Raw genomic sequence first — 17,495 nt, forward strand, 5'->3', positions numbered from 1 at the left:
TGGGAAGAATTTTGTTTAAAACCATGAATAAAGCCAAGAAAGAACAGAAGTGCAGATAAAATAATGCTGCAAACGTAACTAGAGGAAAATACTAAAATTAAGTGGTGAAATCGGACGCATCGTCTCCTCAAATTTCAGCAAGTAATGCAACAGCCAAAGCTGCAGTATCTGCTGAATAATTGCAATATTGCAAAAACTTATCCACTTGCGCGGAATCATTTAAAGTATCCTCGGTGTGGCTTGATTTCGAAGACCGGCAAGTGAAGTGGCAATTGAAGTTCGACGACTACTGAAAGCACAGTTTCTCAGTGAGGATATTTAAGTTATGTAAAGTTCGGTCCAAGCTTAATGGAAATTTAAATCCAAATTAGTCGTATTAGCCTTGTGCTTACGCTTTTTAAGCTAACAGCACACTTCTTCGAGTTCATTTTGATAGCCTGTCGGACTAGGGGAGGGCATTTAACAAGTCTGGCAGGCTCGGGCTTATTTTATCGAAATCTGCGGGGCTCTGGTCTCGCTCGGGCTCACATTTTAAATGTTTGCCGTTCCCGGGCGGATCCAGGCCTGGGCCGCGCCTCAATCGGACGGGTTTTGATCGGGCCTAGAAATTGCGGTCTGGGTAGTTCTCTAGTTAGTGCACAGCACGGGCCCGGAATGGCCCAAAAATCCGAGCCCAGGTAGCCCGCGTTTTCTCGGGCGCGGGCCGGGCTCAGGCTTGGGCTTGAACAAAAACATTTTCGGGCCGAGCCAGCCCGGGCAGACCCTGAGTCCCGGCAGTCGTGTGCCGCGAATTTACAATGTTGATAACAAAAATCGGCTCATTGATCGTTTGTGGGAAATGAAAACAAAGAGGCAAGGTGCTATCAGTCTGTCACCGTGGAAATGGTAAACAAATAACAAAATGATGTATTCCCCTTACAAAGCCTTCAAGCCAACAAAAGAAAACGTATGGACTTCATTAGCATAGTGGGAGAGAACGGGTCAGGAAACGAGAGCACTCTGGTTGTACAGTACATGATTGTCTTTTTCTGTTTTTCAAACTAAAAAAAAGAACAAATGTGACCTGGACCTTTGTGCACACCATACCACCAAGGATAACCTAACGTACGCTTGGGTCTTTCTTACAGATTTTATAAACATTACTTTTTGCCAATAAAGCGACTTTTTGAGTAAGAAACTGTGAGCATTGGAGGATGCTTAGCTCTACATAGATAGACACCTGGTACAAATCGACAACGAACCTTGGCAAATTAAATTGAGGGAAGTACAAGTTACAATAACTCTCAGCAGTGTGCTAACATCAAAACAAGTAGGAAAGAGAGTTCTCTGGGAAACGAATTTAATGAAATAACGAAACGTGGAATATCTGTCCAAGAAATACATAAATAAAAATGCCCACATTTCTCAGCATCATTTACGCGATCCTCAGTGTGCTTTAAGTTCGAAGACTGTTGAAAATGCAGCGCCTATTTTGCCAAAATTTTCTGTAAAGATACATTTTTTAGGTCAGGATATTTATGTTGTACAAATACAGGTGTGAGCACTGAACAAGTGTAAATTCAATATGCTTATTTTAGTGTAGAAAGACCAAACTTTCAGGGCTCATATTTTGAGTCTGGCGGACTCGGGCTGAGCTTAAAAAGCAGTGCGCGGGCTCGGGCAGTTTTGTTAAATGCTGTCAGGCTCGGGCCGGGCTCGGGCTTTTATCTTGTTTGGTTGGGTTCAGGCCGGGTCCAGGCCGTGTCTCTGCCTGCCAGGCGGGGTCGGGCCGGGCCTAGAATTTCCGTCACCCGCACTGCTCTAGTCTCTATCATACAACGATTACGGCCCTCTTCCACTCGACCCGCGAATCACGCGGGAGTTTGAGGCACACGTTCGCTCAATTTGCTTTTTTTTTAACACTTGTACTAACGGATATGAAAGAGGCACGTGCGTCGCCTCAAACAGCGGCCGTGTTGATTTTCTGGCACCATACGTTCACCGGTACCACGGCAGGTCGCGAAAAAATTTATCCCGGAAGAAATGCTTCGGGAACAAATGGTCCCAACTTCAAAGTATGAAAAAATTGTCCCACCGCTACTACACCTATGCATGAGCGCCTCTAAGAGAGAAAGAAGGAGGGGGTGAGTGTATTTATATTTATATGTCTGTAATTGTCTACAATGTATTTTGCGTCTATCTATACATAATATATTTGCTAAGGCTGAATTTACTTGAGTTAAATGCTGCAGACAACTTTGTCGTCGTACATGTATGTTCTCCCGTGCTTCCTTTGCTTGTGTTCTTCTGTTGATTAAAGGAGTGCTGGCATAAAATTTTATGTTACGTTTATCCGCTGCTATGCGTTCCTACCAGGCCACTAACTATAGAATAATACATTACACGGTAGAGCGCAGGGTAAACATTCATTTACTGCGTCGTTTATTCCTGTCAGTTTAAGTTTCGACAAAACGATCGCCGAGCGGCTGCATGACCGCTCGGCGCAGTACCGACGTCACGTGATACGGCCGACCAGGAGGTATCAAGTGACGTCACCATTCTTGCCGTACCGCTGCCGCTCTGGACGCGCGCGCGAGTGAGCGCTCCCAGACCGGCCGAGGTCTGGGAGTACTTTTAAAAGAAGCTGGTAACTCACAAAAGCAAAGCTCTATTTTTTAGTACGTACTTTTTAAAGAAGCTGGTAACTCACAAAAACAAGGTGTTTTTGCCGCGTACCCTTATGCAATTGGTTGAACTTAAAGTTGGCAATCGTCCGCATTTTGTTTAGGTTCCACAATCGTACCGGCACGACGACTGGGAAGGGTGCCATCAAGTGGAGATTCTTCCACGAAATCAACGTCTTTCTGGGCAAATTGGACAAAAACAACCGAGAACTGGTGCAGGAAAGCAGATGTGGCCCTTCTGCAGCTCCTGCTGCAGCAGCTGCTTCTCCAGTGCAGGTACGTAGGCACTTAACACTGCCAGTTCATCTGCATGCATATTTCTAGCCGCCTTGCTTAGTGGTTTCTCTGGCAGGGCGTTTATGCCTTTATTTGCTTGTTTCAGTGCCTCATCGGCTTCAGGATGAATTATTTAAACACCCACTGTTCACTTGCAACATGTTCCAGTGACCTCACCACGCACCCTTCACGTCTGCAAATCGGAGGCGCCATGAAGGCGAGGTGTCGGGGCTTGTAAATTGCATAAAAAGCTGAGAAGTTTGTGCTTTGCATTTTTGTTGGGTTGAAGAACTATGTTTATTTTAGCTTTTCAGTGGAATGGTTCACGGAGGTGTGGGCCTGGTTGAAGAGTCGCCACAAGAACAATGGACAGCGCCACTGCTTCATGACCAACTAGCAGCCTCACCGTTCCCATCTACCAGCAGTGGCAGCAACGAGCAGCTACCTGGAGAAGTTTGTGAGAGTGGCGGAGAAGAAACGGAGCCTGCAGATGAATTGGAACAGGCAGCGGCGACCCCTAGGCGTTCACAAGCTGCGGGGAGAAAGCGGGCACCTGCACCAAGCACTGTTCTACTTCAGATCCTCGACGAGCAGCGGCAGCTGCGTTGCTCGTTAGAACAGCGCAGGGAGAGGGAGCTGGAGCTGCGGGAGCAGCACCTGCAGTTCATGCAGCGCCAGGAAGAGAGGGAGGAAAAACTCCTCGACCTGTTAGGAAAGCTGTGCGACAAATAAACTGTTGACACGCAGGATGTCTGCTTTTGTCAGGTTTCCTTCACTTCTGCTAACAGAAGTTAACCTTTCTAATCTTTGCAGTGAACCAAGAAGGAAGATCAGCATTTTTATACTAAGAGTTAATCAACCCTCAACGTTACGCTAGTTAGTAAGCTTCACTCCCACCTGCAACTGCTGTTTTTCTGAGAAAGAACAAAACTTTGGTAGAATCTTGCATGCGTTTGTAATTGGTGAAGTGAACCGGAAAAAAAGGTGACATTCAATCAGTTGGACAAAATGAGATCAAGAGGACGATGCGTGCTTCTTTCTGCGACCAGTTTATTACCAAGAACAAAAATTCATCTCAAAGTGATTAATAAGCGATAATGCACCGCTTGTACACTAGAACAGATGCTTAGGATTGCACTTTTTTTATTTACTTAGCAATACTGCTAGCCCCAACATGGTGCCATAGCAGAGTGGGATACATGGTAAAACAACAAAATCAACGTAAAATGCTGGTCATCGCACAGAACAATGAAATTCAAATGACATGGAAAAGGCTTCACATGCAAACATTGCTGGTGAGTCAGAGATGAATTTGTAAAATTCATAGATGCAAGTTGTTTCAATATTACTATCAATGTCATTCAATTGTTTGGCAGTGAGTGGAAAAAAATAACAGGGAAAAATATTGTTTTTGGGCTGGAAAAGAACTAAAATCAGGCCCAGGATTTCTCTCGACGTTGGAACATTGAAGAAATAAGTCTACAACAGGGAACAAGCATCTTTTATCACATAGCTAACCTAAGCTGCACACGAAAGGCGTGCTTGTTCAAATGTGCTTTTCAATTTCTTTAGAAGTCGCATGGGCTTATGCAGTCTGCCCAGCCTGCCTCCAAAAGTAATTGGCAAGGGCGTCCCGTACTTGATGCCCCCTCTGACTAGCCGCCTGCGTAGTACGAGTGGGCTGTGCATAGAGAGCATCCAGCGCACGTGCCTCGCTTTCCCACCGCTGCTCTACGCTGTCCTTCAGGGACTCGCACACGTTGTGCAGAATGCACGCGGCTTTGATAGCCTGTTTGGAATGTGCCAGGCGACATTCCATGCGCTTCATTATGAAGCGGAACCGTGCCTTCAGCCGGCCGAATGCATTTTCTACAATGCGCCTTGTTTTCGACAAATTATGGTTGTACGTCGCCTCTTTCGAGTCACTGGCAGCATGCGCGTACGGCTTCTGTAAGTGCGCACCAAGTGGGAATGCTCGGTCACACAAAATAATGGATGGTACCTCAGTGCCACCCATAAGAGCAACCGGGGAGCTAAAGTCCTCACTCTCCACGGTTCTGCACAGGTTCGAAGCGCCGTACACACCAGCATCATGGCATCCACCTGGGCTACCAACGTTGACATACCGGAATCGGTAGCGGTGGTCAACCAGGGCAAGTAGTATCATACTGTACCTGCAAGGAAAAACAATGCTGTTTCGAACATTCAAGTCAATAAACATTATTGCTTAGACAATCCTTTCACCAAACCGAAAATGGTTAGTTATTTTATATTGGCAATACAGACTTATTCGGCTTGCACAGGATGGCTTGCATGCAATTGAATTTAGAAACATGCAGCCGTTTAGTGTCATTTCGCTGCTATTTACTTTGGATTGGCAATACAGGCAAATTCGTGTTACATAGGATGGCTTACATGAAATGAACAGAACAGAACAGTAGAACCTACCACCCCTTGTAGTTGTAGTAGTCAGTGGCTGATTCTTTTGGAGGCGAAACAGGAAAGTGGCACCCGTCCAGGGCACCAACTGCTTGGGGGAAGCCCGTGACTGCGTGAAATTCACGCATGTGCGCGGCCATCCCATCCGGAGGAACCATCCCCACCCAGTCGTCCTCAAGGATTGTGATGACAACAGCACAAAACTCCCTGAAGAGCACATTCACAGTTGATCGTCCGATGCCGAACAGGTGGGCGATCGTCCTGTCCTCAGCAGTAGAACAGAGGCGATAAAGGCCCACGGCCACGCGCTTTTCGACGGAGATAGGGTCTTTCATCACTGTCGTCTGGCGCTCCAGGGAAGACCGACAGGACTCCACAAAGTACCTGAACGTAACTGGTGTTACTCGGAAAGCTTCCTTGAAGTGCTGGTCACCCAAGTGTGGCAAGGTTTCTTCGAACCACCGCTCATTTCGCTGGAAGGTAATTCTTGATCGAGGCAGACTTTCAGCCGCCACTGTGGCGATGACAAAGTTGTTCGCACAAATACGCTCTTCAATATCTTTTGATATTGCCATGTGCGACTCTATTTCCACTTCAAATTCTAGCTCTCCGCGCAAGCGCTGGGCTCGGACGCACATATAGGCAGCAAGAACGCGCTTCCACTCACTGTCGTCGGCGTTGGCACTGTTGTTTTCAGCCATTTTTGTACGGTCTGCTTTGGATATGCTACGTACTAGTCTTGGCTGTTTACGCAATTCTGGTTTAGAAAAACGTATATTTTTTTCGGTTGATACGCAATTAAAGTATTAATTCCGTTTTTTAAAGTAATAAAAAGACAAGTTTTCAATACTTCACGCTTATTTTGCTATATTTAACAAAATCTTTACGTCGGCTATCGTCACTGTCATCACGGCCGAACACACTTTATTTCACCGTTTAGCAGCGCGCAGCCAAAGTGTCATTCGGAAATCCCGAGGGCACTTGGCGTAAGTGCACTTAAATAGGCACGTTTGACTGGGGTATGAGACTTAGGTATAAAAAATACAGTAATATGTTGAATAAACTTTTGAAACAATCGAAACGACTTTATTATGAAAAAGAACTCTCTAAGTCAAAAAATGACCCAAAGAAAAAATGGAAACTTTTCAATGCCTTTTTAAACAGACCCCAGGTTAGTAATATAATTGATAAAATTAGGTATAAAGAGCAATTCTGTACTGAGTCATCTGACATAGCCGAAGCTTTTAGTGATTACTTCCATGAAATATACAATGATAGGCCCAATGTATCTTCGTACCCCCTTACTCGCCGTTCCCAATCATTCTTTCTTTTTCCTGTAACCTCCGATGAAGTCAATTCTACAATCCTAAGTCTAAGAAACTGTAGCGCTGGACTTGACAATATATCGGCGTTTCATTTAAAGCTTGGTGCTCCAGTTATTTCAGAACTATTAAGTAATATAATTAATGTCATTTTTAAACGTGGTACATTTCCGAGCTCACTAAAAAAAGCTAAACTGATCCCGGTACACAAAAAAGGTGATACGACAGATGTCCGTAACTATCGCCCTATTTCTATTTTGCCTTCCATTGGTAAACTTATTGAAAAATTATATTTGAAACGTATTAACAAGTACCTCAACAAATTTAAATTGCTAAAGCCTTGTCAATTCGGTTTCCGTGCTGGTAGTTCTACGAATTCAGCTTTGGTATCATTAACCGATTTCTTGAAAACTTCCATCGACAACGGTAATTTAGTAGGGTCTGTCTTTCTGGATTTTACGAAAGCCTTTGATACTATTAGTCATAATATTTTATTTAGCAAATTAGAATCCTTGGGTATCACTGGTCCTTCCTTAACCTTCATCAAAGATTACCTACTTAATCGCGAACAATCAGTGTGCATAGGGGGCGTTAATTCTAACCGTAAAATATTTATTCAAGGGGTACCACAGGGTTCTATTCTTGGGCCCTTACTGTTTTGTATCTATATTAATGATTTTCCTGACTGCCTTGATGATTCCAAAGTTATTCTTTACGCTGATGATACAACTATTTCCATTTCGCATAAATCATTACCTACTCCGATCAATCTGTTGAACAAGCAACTAGCTAATGTTGTTGAATGGTGTCGTTTAAACAACCTTATTTTAAATCCACTCAAAACTCAGTTCATGGTTTTTAAAACTTCTCAACAAGTGCTACCTTTTATACCACAAGTGTCTATTGACCATCATTTCATCCCTGCATCTGACTGTGTGTGTTTTCTGGGCATAAAATTCGACCCTTATTTGAAGTTCACTAATCACATTCTTTACGTTAAACAAAAAACAGCATTTGGTATACGAATACTCATCAAATCTCGTCCATTTTTTTCACTTGAAGCCCTATTGTCTTTATACTTTGCCTTTATACATAGTCACATCACCTATGGCATTACGTCTTGGGGAAATACATATAACACCCATCTTTCGTCCGTACAGCACATTCAGAATCAGGCCATACGCATTATTACCAACAGTTCATTTTATTCTAATGCTACTGCACTCCTTCAGGCTAACTGCATTCTTACTGTGTCTGGCTTGTTTCACTTTCACTTAACCATAATGTTATTTAAACAGCTTAACAAACAGCTTGCGTTGGATTTAATCGATCCTAGATTACTCACTAACACCAATAGCACTAGGTTCGCCCACAATCACAACTTTCTTTTACCTAAATGTAACACCAACTATGGCAAAACGACATCTTCCTTCACGGTGATTAAATTATGGAATAGCTTGCCCTATACTCTAAAATCATCATCTTCTTTGCATGCATTCAAACATGAACTTAAAAACTTCATCTTGTATAACCAGGTTGACAACAATAATTAGTTCTGATGTTAAAGTGTGCCCGTAATTAGAAAATGTTTGTAAATTTAGGTTTTCTCTCTTATGACATACTTATGTCTGTTTGTGTAACTGATTACTATGCGCTTTGTCGCATTGAGGATGCTGATATGTTTGTTGTTGTTTTCTAGTACTTTCACTATTCACTTTCGTTATGTAATTTTGCTTGCTGTATAATTAATCTTTTGAATGTTATTATTAACCGAGGGTCCCGCTGCAGTCGCCCGACTTTGGGACCCTCGTCTGCATACTACTGACTGTGAACTTTGTTATTTTGAACGAATAATAAACTGAACTGAACTGAACTGAACTGAACTGAACCCATTCAGGAGCTCAATGCACAGTTTTCCAAGAACGCGCCGAAGCGGGCGACGTTGGCGACCGAGGGATAAGAGACGCGAGGGTGAAAGGGAAAAATCCTTCCCGACGAGTGGACGTATATTTCAGTATTCCGGTACTTTTGTGTACGGTGCTTTGCGCTATCAGAGTCGCCGAACAGGGATTTGATCCCAGGTCGTCAATACGAATGCTTACCCCTGTTTTACCGTCTTGCACAAATGCGTGCATAAATTTCGTTGTCATACTGCAAACTTCGTCTTCATGGCCCTCATTTTACTTTGGCAACGAGAAGTGCCCCGGAAAGTGCAAAGCCACCTCAACCTCCAGTTGGCGAGCAAGACGAAATGTAAACGAACAATCACTCTGTTACTATTGATTCCTCCCCAGCTTTCCTGCTGAAAAATGTAACTGGACGGGAACCTAGTTAATTCACAAGAAAAAGAGATATTTCGCACTGACCAAGCAGTGGACTTGGATATGAAAATTCGAATAGTTTGCATGTCATTAAATATCAAAAATTACTACTCATACACTTAAAAGGGATATTTCAAAGGCCATGAAGCCTTGGAGAACAAAGTTATAAACTTGAAACTGCGCACAAAGCAAGCTTCTGCCCCATCATTGGTTGTGCGAAGTCATTGAACTGCGCTGAATAACTTTATAGTAATCACACCTGAAAAAATTGCAGTAAGCCGGAAAGCTGCACCTGGTCTTCCTTTATTCAACTATTTGTTATACCCGTTTTTTGCGAGTAGGTGGCAATGAAGTTATGTTTTTACAGTGCAGGTGTAAGTCGCTCACTCGTGTGCATTTCTATGTTGCCCTGTCATGTCAGCAGGATCGTTCAGCAGATTACGCTTTGCGACAGAGCCCCAACTTATTCGGGAAACTGCTGTAGCTTTAAACCAAGCGTAGACATCTGGGGAAAAATTATGGTGCCGCCCGACAGATCTTTCGTCACGGCGAGTTCATTTACTTGTCGAAATTAGGTGGTCCACAGTGAAATGATAAGCGTCAGTGAGGAGTTCCCTTTGGTTGTAAACATATGAACATCTACCGGATGAGAATGGTTACAGAAAATGGCTGTAACTCTTGTTTTGGTAAGCAGACCGCGAAACAAATAAATGAAGTCTGACTTCTGAGGTGGGTGATCGTGAGGTGTTTTAGCTTAGGCAATATTACGGGTAATTTACCAGTCGCACTTTTCATAGAACGAACGTAAAACCACTGCTCCTAAGAAATTCCATTAGCGCCTCAAAAACAACGTAAAACAGGCAACCTCATGTTTGTCTGTTAGAATAAAATTGCAGCCATTTCATATTTAATTACTGTATTGAACTGAGAAATAGCTTAAATCGCAAATAACAATCGTATTGTGTTCCTTGGGCTCGTTCGAACTACGTCCGATCAATACGATCACAAACAAGATGATATCTGCTCTCCATAGTTAAAAGAAGCCTAATTAGAATTTTCGGTTAACTTGAAGTGATGTTCTAGCTGGTCTCGGCAATTATACGTGCAATTCAATGAAAAAATTGCCCGATAATTCGAAGCCAAAACCAATTATGTCGGTTAACTGGAAGATATTTTGAACAAAAACATACGTGCGGCCGTCATTTCTCGATGAAATTCAAATTTTTCGGCGCCAAAACACCACCGTGCACCGTGTTATGTCGGCGCTTAGGCAACTGCGGCCGCGCGCAGCCAGTTCCGTTGAAACTCGCGCCAACGTACGCAGCCCTACGTTCTTTGTACGTCCTTTGCTGCACAGAACTCCGTGTAAGCAGATTGCGTGCTGGACGCTTCAAGCTCCAACTATAGCGATGAGTCCTAACACTCAGCACAAACAATGTCGTGCGCTTGAATTTGCGAGGAAAGTCGAGGTTCCGACCAAAACCCAGAAGGAACACGTGTAGCGTAGTAATGGCAATGCTTTCATGGTACTTCCTGTTTCATTGATTGATTGATTGATTGATTGATTGATTGATTGATTGATTGATTGATTGATTGATTGATTGATTGATTGATTGATTGATTGATTGATTGATTGATTGATTGATTGTGAGGTTTAACGCGCCGACGCTTCGCAGGCGATGAGGCGTGCCGTAGTGGAGGGCTCCGGAATAAATTAGACCACATGGAAATCTTTAACGTGCGCCGAAATCTCGACCGGCGTTTTCGCTTCCATCGGAAAAGTGGACGCCGCGGCCGGGAATCGAACCCGCGTCCTTGGGCCCAGCAGCACAATGCCTTGGCCACTGAGCCACCATGGCGGGATTCTGTTTATTTGAAAGCAGTGTTAATTCGAAGCTTTTTGAGGTCCTCATGTCGTATTAATACGAGTCAACTGTATTGCTAAATTGCAATTCAAAGCACTTTTGTAACTCCTTTCGTAACATCATTTTCATTAGTATCTAACAGCTTCGCTGTCCAGCAGCTGAACAGGACTGATGGTCAATTTTTATACGAAGGTTTCGCATTTTGCTACCAACTGTGCGTACCGCAGCTGAAGTTGTTCGTTCTGGCTTTCTGCGTTTTTAAAGCGAAGCTTCCGAAAGGTTCAAATATTCCACCAAATATTCAACAAATAAACAGTCGTTTTTGGCAATGCCGCATAACCATCCCCTGGCCTAAAATACTGCAGGATTGCGAACAAGAACATTTGTAATAAATAGGTTCGAATCAAAAGGTCCGAGGTCCGCGTGCGGTCCGCGGGCCGCGCGTATGAAGCCCCAGCTTCAGAGACATAGATCAGGAGTCCGGCGGACCGGGAATTCGGCTAGCGGGGCTCCGGCCGTGGTTGAGGTCAAGAAGACGACGTAGGCCACGTCTGAAGTCAGCAAGCAGACTTTACTGCAGGATCAATACATGTTTTTTCCAGTGCAATCGGAGATGGCGAAAAAAAAGAACAAAACGTCACCGAGGAACGATTCTCAACAAATAATTACACGAAAAATTGTTTCAAGGAAGTAGAGTGAATTTATAAGAGGCTGTGTCTATATGCCGTCCGATGGTATTATAAGCCCCCACTAAAGCGACGCCCACAGGCGTTGTTTTGACGAAAAACGCCCGGTAGGGCTGTAGTGCCTAGAATATACTAGGCGCCGTAGTCTGGCACTGCTTCGCCTTCCCCTAAAGTAGCCTAACGTAAACGTATCTAACACAACCTAACGAACAGAAAAAAGTTGGGACACCGAAAACTAACCTAAGTGGTGAAAATTATAATTATATCTGAAAATGTAAAAAAAAAGAGAGAGAAAACCAAGGGCTCCTCGTTATAAGGTTAAATAAATCTTTCCAGAACCGGTCCTCCTAGCGGCTGCCACGGCGAACTAAAACTAGCAGTAAAGCACCACCCCCCTCCTCCCCCACCCAAAGTCAGGCTTTCGGAGAACTTGTGCACAAAATATCCCCGTCCCGCGGTCCCCCCGCAACCTCCGGCACGTGTACCTTTCATATGAACGTCACAGTAGCATACGCACTTTCCCGTGACTAATCTGCAGTGGTCGCTGCGCTCCCTTTTCCTATTTTTTTATTTTTCTTACTCCCTGACTGATAGCCGAGTGTTCGCAGCGTGGTTAGTCTGAAAAGACTTTACCCCTTTCTTTTGAAAGTGTTGTGTGCACTTACGAACTCACCGCGAGCTGTGGAAAAAGAATAAGTAAAGACGTGCAGCGCTAGAAAGCTCACAGGTAAACTGGTCAGGAATGCCAACTCGTCACAGGGCATTTCGTGCGAGGAATTCTCGTATCACCGGAATATTCGTCACACGGAAAACTCGCATTACGAGCTCGTTTTCTAAAGCGATGTTTCCGCCTGCTATATATACGTCGCCCATTTCAAAATGATGTAGGCGAGCAAGTGTTCTTTCAAAGTTTTTTAACGCAGGAAGTTAGGGAAATCATACGGTATATTAAAATGATAATAGCCTGCAAATTTGCATTACATGGCACGCAAAAAAGTAAACAAATTGTTATAAATGACGCAGTGAACAGGTTGTACAAGGAATAAAAAAATGTTTTTTGCACTCTCTTTGTACTGTTGTACTTTTTGTACTATTGCACTGTTGTCTCGTTGTGTACGTAGGTGCCTTCAACGCTTAGTTGCGACGCTGTTCACTTCATCAGTACCGGAAGCGGATGTTGCGGGCAATATTCCGAAGCGTATTGACTGTGGCTCAGCCGTCGTGATCAGCCAGGATTCTTGCGATGCGATCGTTGACATCTTGGTATTTGCGAGCGAGCCGGGGGGGGGGGGTGCCGCCCGACGATGACTACTACCACCACCGTGAAAAGCGACAACGGAACAGGTTAACAAAAGGCCCCACAATATTTTTTTGGCTTGGGCTGGCCCGAATATGTATTCAGTGCAGTGAAATGAATATTATTATTATTAAAAAAAAAACAATTGCTCCCCGCTGTGGCGCAGCTGGATATGACGCTGTACTCTTGAGCCCAAGGAAGCGCGTTCGGTTCCCGGCCGCGGCGGACGCTTTGCTGATGGGAGGCAAAAAGCGAAAACGTCCGTGTGTTCGAGATTTCGACACATGCATATTAAACATCCCAGGTGGTCAAAATGATTTCGGAGCCCTCCACTTCGGTGCACCTCGTCACTTGTGTAGCATCGGCGCGTTAAAACCCCACAATCAATCAAATCAACAAATAAACAATTTCAAACCTAATGCAATGCCTGGTGGTGTGTCCTTCAGTGTTTACATAGAAAGAAATCCTCCAGCTTAGCTATGGTTCAAGCCTTGCGCAAGTTAGTGCAAGCTTCGCCAATTTTTATTTTTTTTTTTATTCGCAGAATGAAAGTGGGGGTGCTCGTTGTATGCAAGGGCAGGTTATACGCACGAAAATACGGACGTACACCACCTCACCACCCCTGACAATCAGCACTTGCAGAAGTGCTGAACTCTCCCCCCCCCTCCCCCTTCCACAGCAAAAGAAATAAAAAAACAGCTCTTTATGCACACCTGCTGCTCACACAGACCTAGGCACGCCCTACTAAACAGCCGTAACGAATTTACCATTGTAGAAACCAGCCTCAGACCGGCTTTAAACGCCACTTTCCGGTCAGGGCTTCTAGAATTTTGTTCACACGGCCGCGGTGTAACGAAATCCATGCGACGAAAAGGCGCCTTGCAGGAGAGTTCCTATCTCGAGATGGCACTGTACGAAAAGGCCGGTGTGACGAGTTGGCCTACGACGAGTTTTCCGGTGACGAGTGGGCTTGTGACGAGTGGGCTCGTTCCCCTAGAAAGCATACCCGCTACCCAAGCAGTAAGCTGAGGGGCACCCTTTTGTTCATTTTGAAAAGCGGGAAGGGTAGGCAGTGGGGGAAAAAGTTTTCTGCCCCAACTACCCTCCTGTCGCTCCCACGCAACCGAGTCACCAGATCCAACGAGTCATAAGATCCAAAGGGTCGGTACATCCATCCGAGTCATTAGATCCAATGCGTCACTAGATCCAACGGGTCAGTAGATCCAACCAAGTCACTTGATCCAACGCGTCACTAGATCCACCGAGTCAGTAGATCCACAAATGGATGTAATGACTCGTTGGATCTACTGACGCGTTGGATCTAGCGACTCGAAATCCTTTAACTGTAGTGAGTATGTGAGCGGAATAATGTTCAGATTCTGGTAGATTGGGAGGGCAGATGTCTGGACAGGATTGAATGTAATCAGGCGTACTGCTTGGTTTGACCACATAGTTCTTTAAACCATACCAAGATGGTCACGGTCGGAATCACGAACAAACTACTTGGCCAGACTTATTGGGGAAGGACAAGGCTCCGGACCACGCCACCATGCAGGGTTGGGCAGGGTATATATGTTGGGATTTTTGTAGCACAATCTAGTAAAAATCTAGTTGGCACCAACGCTGCGAGTTCAAATGGAGCTTAGGAAAATTGTACGTGGAAAGGAAAAGCTCTGTGCTGATGGGTACGGCTATATTGTGGACAAGAAGGTGAACGCCAGGTATTACAGGAAATGTGAGCGTTAAAAAGAGTGTGGCGGTCGGATGGTGACCCTATACGACGGCGAACTGAGAGGTGAGCACACCGAGAAAGGACGAAAGGAACACAACCATCTTCCGGACGCTACGAGGGCCGAGGTGTTACGGGCCAAAGAAACCATCAAAAGCAGGGCCGTGGCTTCTGCAGCTCCTCCAGTGCGAATTATTCAGGTAACAGTCTTTATACTGTGCTCTGTTAGATGTAACTAATGTTGTTTGTGTTTTTCAGAATGTTTCCACCTCAATGTCAGCGGAAGGACGCCAATCTCTGGGATGCCCAGACACACTGCGGAAAGTGATAGGCCGTGCTCGCGCCGCACACGTTCCTCCCGAGCCTGCTGATTTGAGCACTCTAGCGGTTCCGGATACATTTAAAATGATCGGCCACAAGACCTTTTTGCATTATGATGCGGTCTCCACTGACGGAACGCGGCTCCTTCTTTTCGTGACTTCTGGGGGGCTGAATGACCTTGCAGACGTATGTACCAGTTCTCTTGCACTTGCACTTGCTTTTATGGTTTTCAACTTTTTTTTGCTTGTTTCAGTCCCCTACCATGCTCTGTGACGGAACATTTAAAACAGTGCCGAGACTGTTTTACCAGCTTTACACCTTTTATGGTGTAAAGAAAATTGGTGACCGGGCGGTTTCGTTCCCATTCGCATACGCTCTGATGTCGTCGAAGACTGAGGAAGCCTACACTCATTTATTCAGATTGAGTACCTCCCACTCTTTCATTATTTTCTATACTCTCGGCTGCTTAGGTCTTATGTTGTTAATTACTTTTCCGCATTTTAATGCACTTAGGTACTCGTCGAAGCTGCCAGCCACCACGGATTTGTTCTCTCACCAGGCTTCGTAATCACGGATTTTGAAGCGGCGGCAATCAGCGCTTCAAGGCGAATTTTCAAGGACAGCGCACACCATGGATGTTTTTTCCACTTGTCGCAGAATGTTTTCAGGACAATGCAGAAAGTCGGCCTCCAAAGCTTATACGCAAGCGATGGCTACTTTTCAAGCAACGTGCGTCAATTGTGCGCTTTGGCGTTCCTGCCGCCCCACATGATCCGTAGTGTAAGTAACGTCACCAGTTATAATGTGGGTCGCAAAAAGCTTACTCTTTTCTTTTTCACTTTCTCATGGGCATGATAAAATAAAAACGAACTTCCCACCATCAGCGTCAGGCCTCTTGGAATGGTTCGAGAAGAACTACGAGGTAGGAAAACCGCGCCAACTTCCTTGCGGCATCGTCACCCGGGCGCCAACACGGTTTCCCCCTGACCTCTGGTCTGTTGACCACCTCTTCGTAGAAGGACAACCTCGTGGGAACAATGCTACCGAGGGGTGGCACAGCCGTGTCTTGAAGGTTGTCGGTGCTGCCCACCCCGGCTTCTGGCGCTTCTTGTGCACGCTGCAGCGCGAAGAGGCGGCAACGAGCGACCGACTGGAGGCATGCTTACGCGACCAGCAAGCAGGGATGCCGAAGAAGGCACTTCGACTGAGGGAAGAAAAGCTGATGCGTCTCTGAGGAAATCGGCGACATATGGCGACCAGCGACTTCCTCTGAGCTGTTGCCCACAACTTAAAAAACTGATCAGGGTTCTTACGTCGAGCAGAATATTGTTTATGTACTTTTATCGTTGATTTCACGTCTCCACAATAAAACTTGTCACAGAGATACTATTTAGTATCCCCTGTTTTCCTTTTGTGGGTTAGGAAGGATTCTCTACGAATTCCGTACAGTTAGTGCGTAGCTTACCAAGCGTGCTCATTGTAACGACAAGGCTATCAGATAATATTATAACGTCGAATAAGCACAGACCAGAGGATGGTCAAAATATACAAAATTATTGTTTCGTTTGCACCGGGCCCTCTAGAGATTGATATTAGCCTAATAAACTTATACACACCTGATACATAAGCATGGTTTGGGTGGTCTTTATGCACTAGTTTGGTAATAATACAGAAATCGAGCTTACGCCCTTGAACCCTATCAACAATCGTGCGAAGAAAAAACGGTGGTCGAAAACAACAAAACCGCACAAAACATTCCAGATTGTATTTGAGTCTTATTTTGTGTAATGCACAGCAAATACATGATCGTAGAAAAATATCTCCGAATTTGGTTACTCCCAACTCGACCAAATAAACACTGAAAAGGACCTCGAACTTAGCGAAATCCCACTTTCGATAAAACGGCCGTAGGTGGTTCGATAACACGGCATTCGATAAAACGGCGTTCAATAAAACTGGCAGGTTTTCGATAAAACGGCGTTAGATAAACTGTCCGGGAACCCTTGAGAAGAAGAAAGGTTTACTCTGCTGAGCGTCTAACCCTACTTTTCTTCATGATAGTATTGTTACTTACTTTGGTTTCCAGGCACTCCGGAACTATTTTAGGAGTGGGGGGGCAAGTACTGCCGTATTTTGCATCATCATCATCATCATCAGCTTGTCTACGCCCACTGCAGGGCAACGCTTCTCCCATAACTGCGACCAATTTATACCCGCAAGCTTCTTGATCTCATTTGTCGGCTTTGTATGTTTTGTTTTCTTTTTATTTCTCATATTTGGCCATTTTATACATTTTTATTTCATTATTTTATTAATTGGTATAATTTTATTGACGTCTATTATTTTTTGTTTAAATTTATTCGTATTTATTTCACATGTTTGTATCCTCGTTTATTCTGCATTAGTATACACTTAAAATAGTTTCAGAAGTAAGGAATGCTTGCGCAGACTGCGCAAATGATGAAACGGGTTCGAAAGCTGGAAAAACATGTTTTTTAATATTTCAGCATTCGCTCCTGCAGTGAAGTAAATTTGAACGGGCGAAACTCCAGAAATGGTACAATAAACAAGAAAGT

General features: G+C 44.6%; 1 protein-coding gene across 1 annotated transcript; it reads right to left on the bottom strand.

Moving 5' to 3' along the window:
• Positions 1-4,524: 4,524 nt before the first annotated feature.
• On the bottom strand, positions 4,525-6,079 carry LOC144143446 (uncharacterized). Its single transcript, XM_077675201.1, has 2 exons — positions 5,388-6,079; positions 4,525-5,113 (listed from the first exon to the last, which is right to left on the bottom strand). Exons 1-2 carry the CDS (start codon positions 6,077-6,079, stop codon positions 4,525-4,527), a joined length of 1,281 nt encoding a protein of 426 aa, XP_077531327.1.
• Between the last annotated feature and the right edge of the window lie 11,416 nt (positions 6,080-17,495).

The sequence above is a fragment of the Haemaphysalis longicornis genome, unplaced genomic scaffold (genome assembly GCF_048455015.1).
Source record: "Haemaphysalis longicornis isolate Haplotype H1 unplaced genomic scaffold, Haemaphysalis longicornis Haplotype H1 scaffold_6, whole genome shotgun sequence".
Classification (NCBI taxonomy): domain Eukaryota; kingdom Metazoa; phylum Arthropoda; class Arachnida; order Ixodida; family Ixodidae; genus Haemaphysalis; species Haemaphysalis longicornis.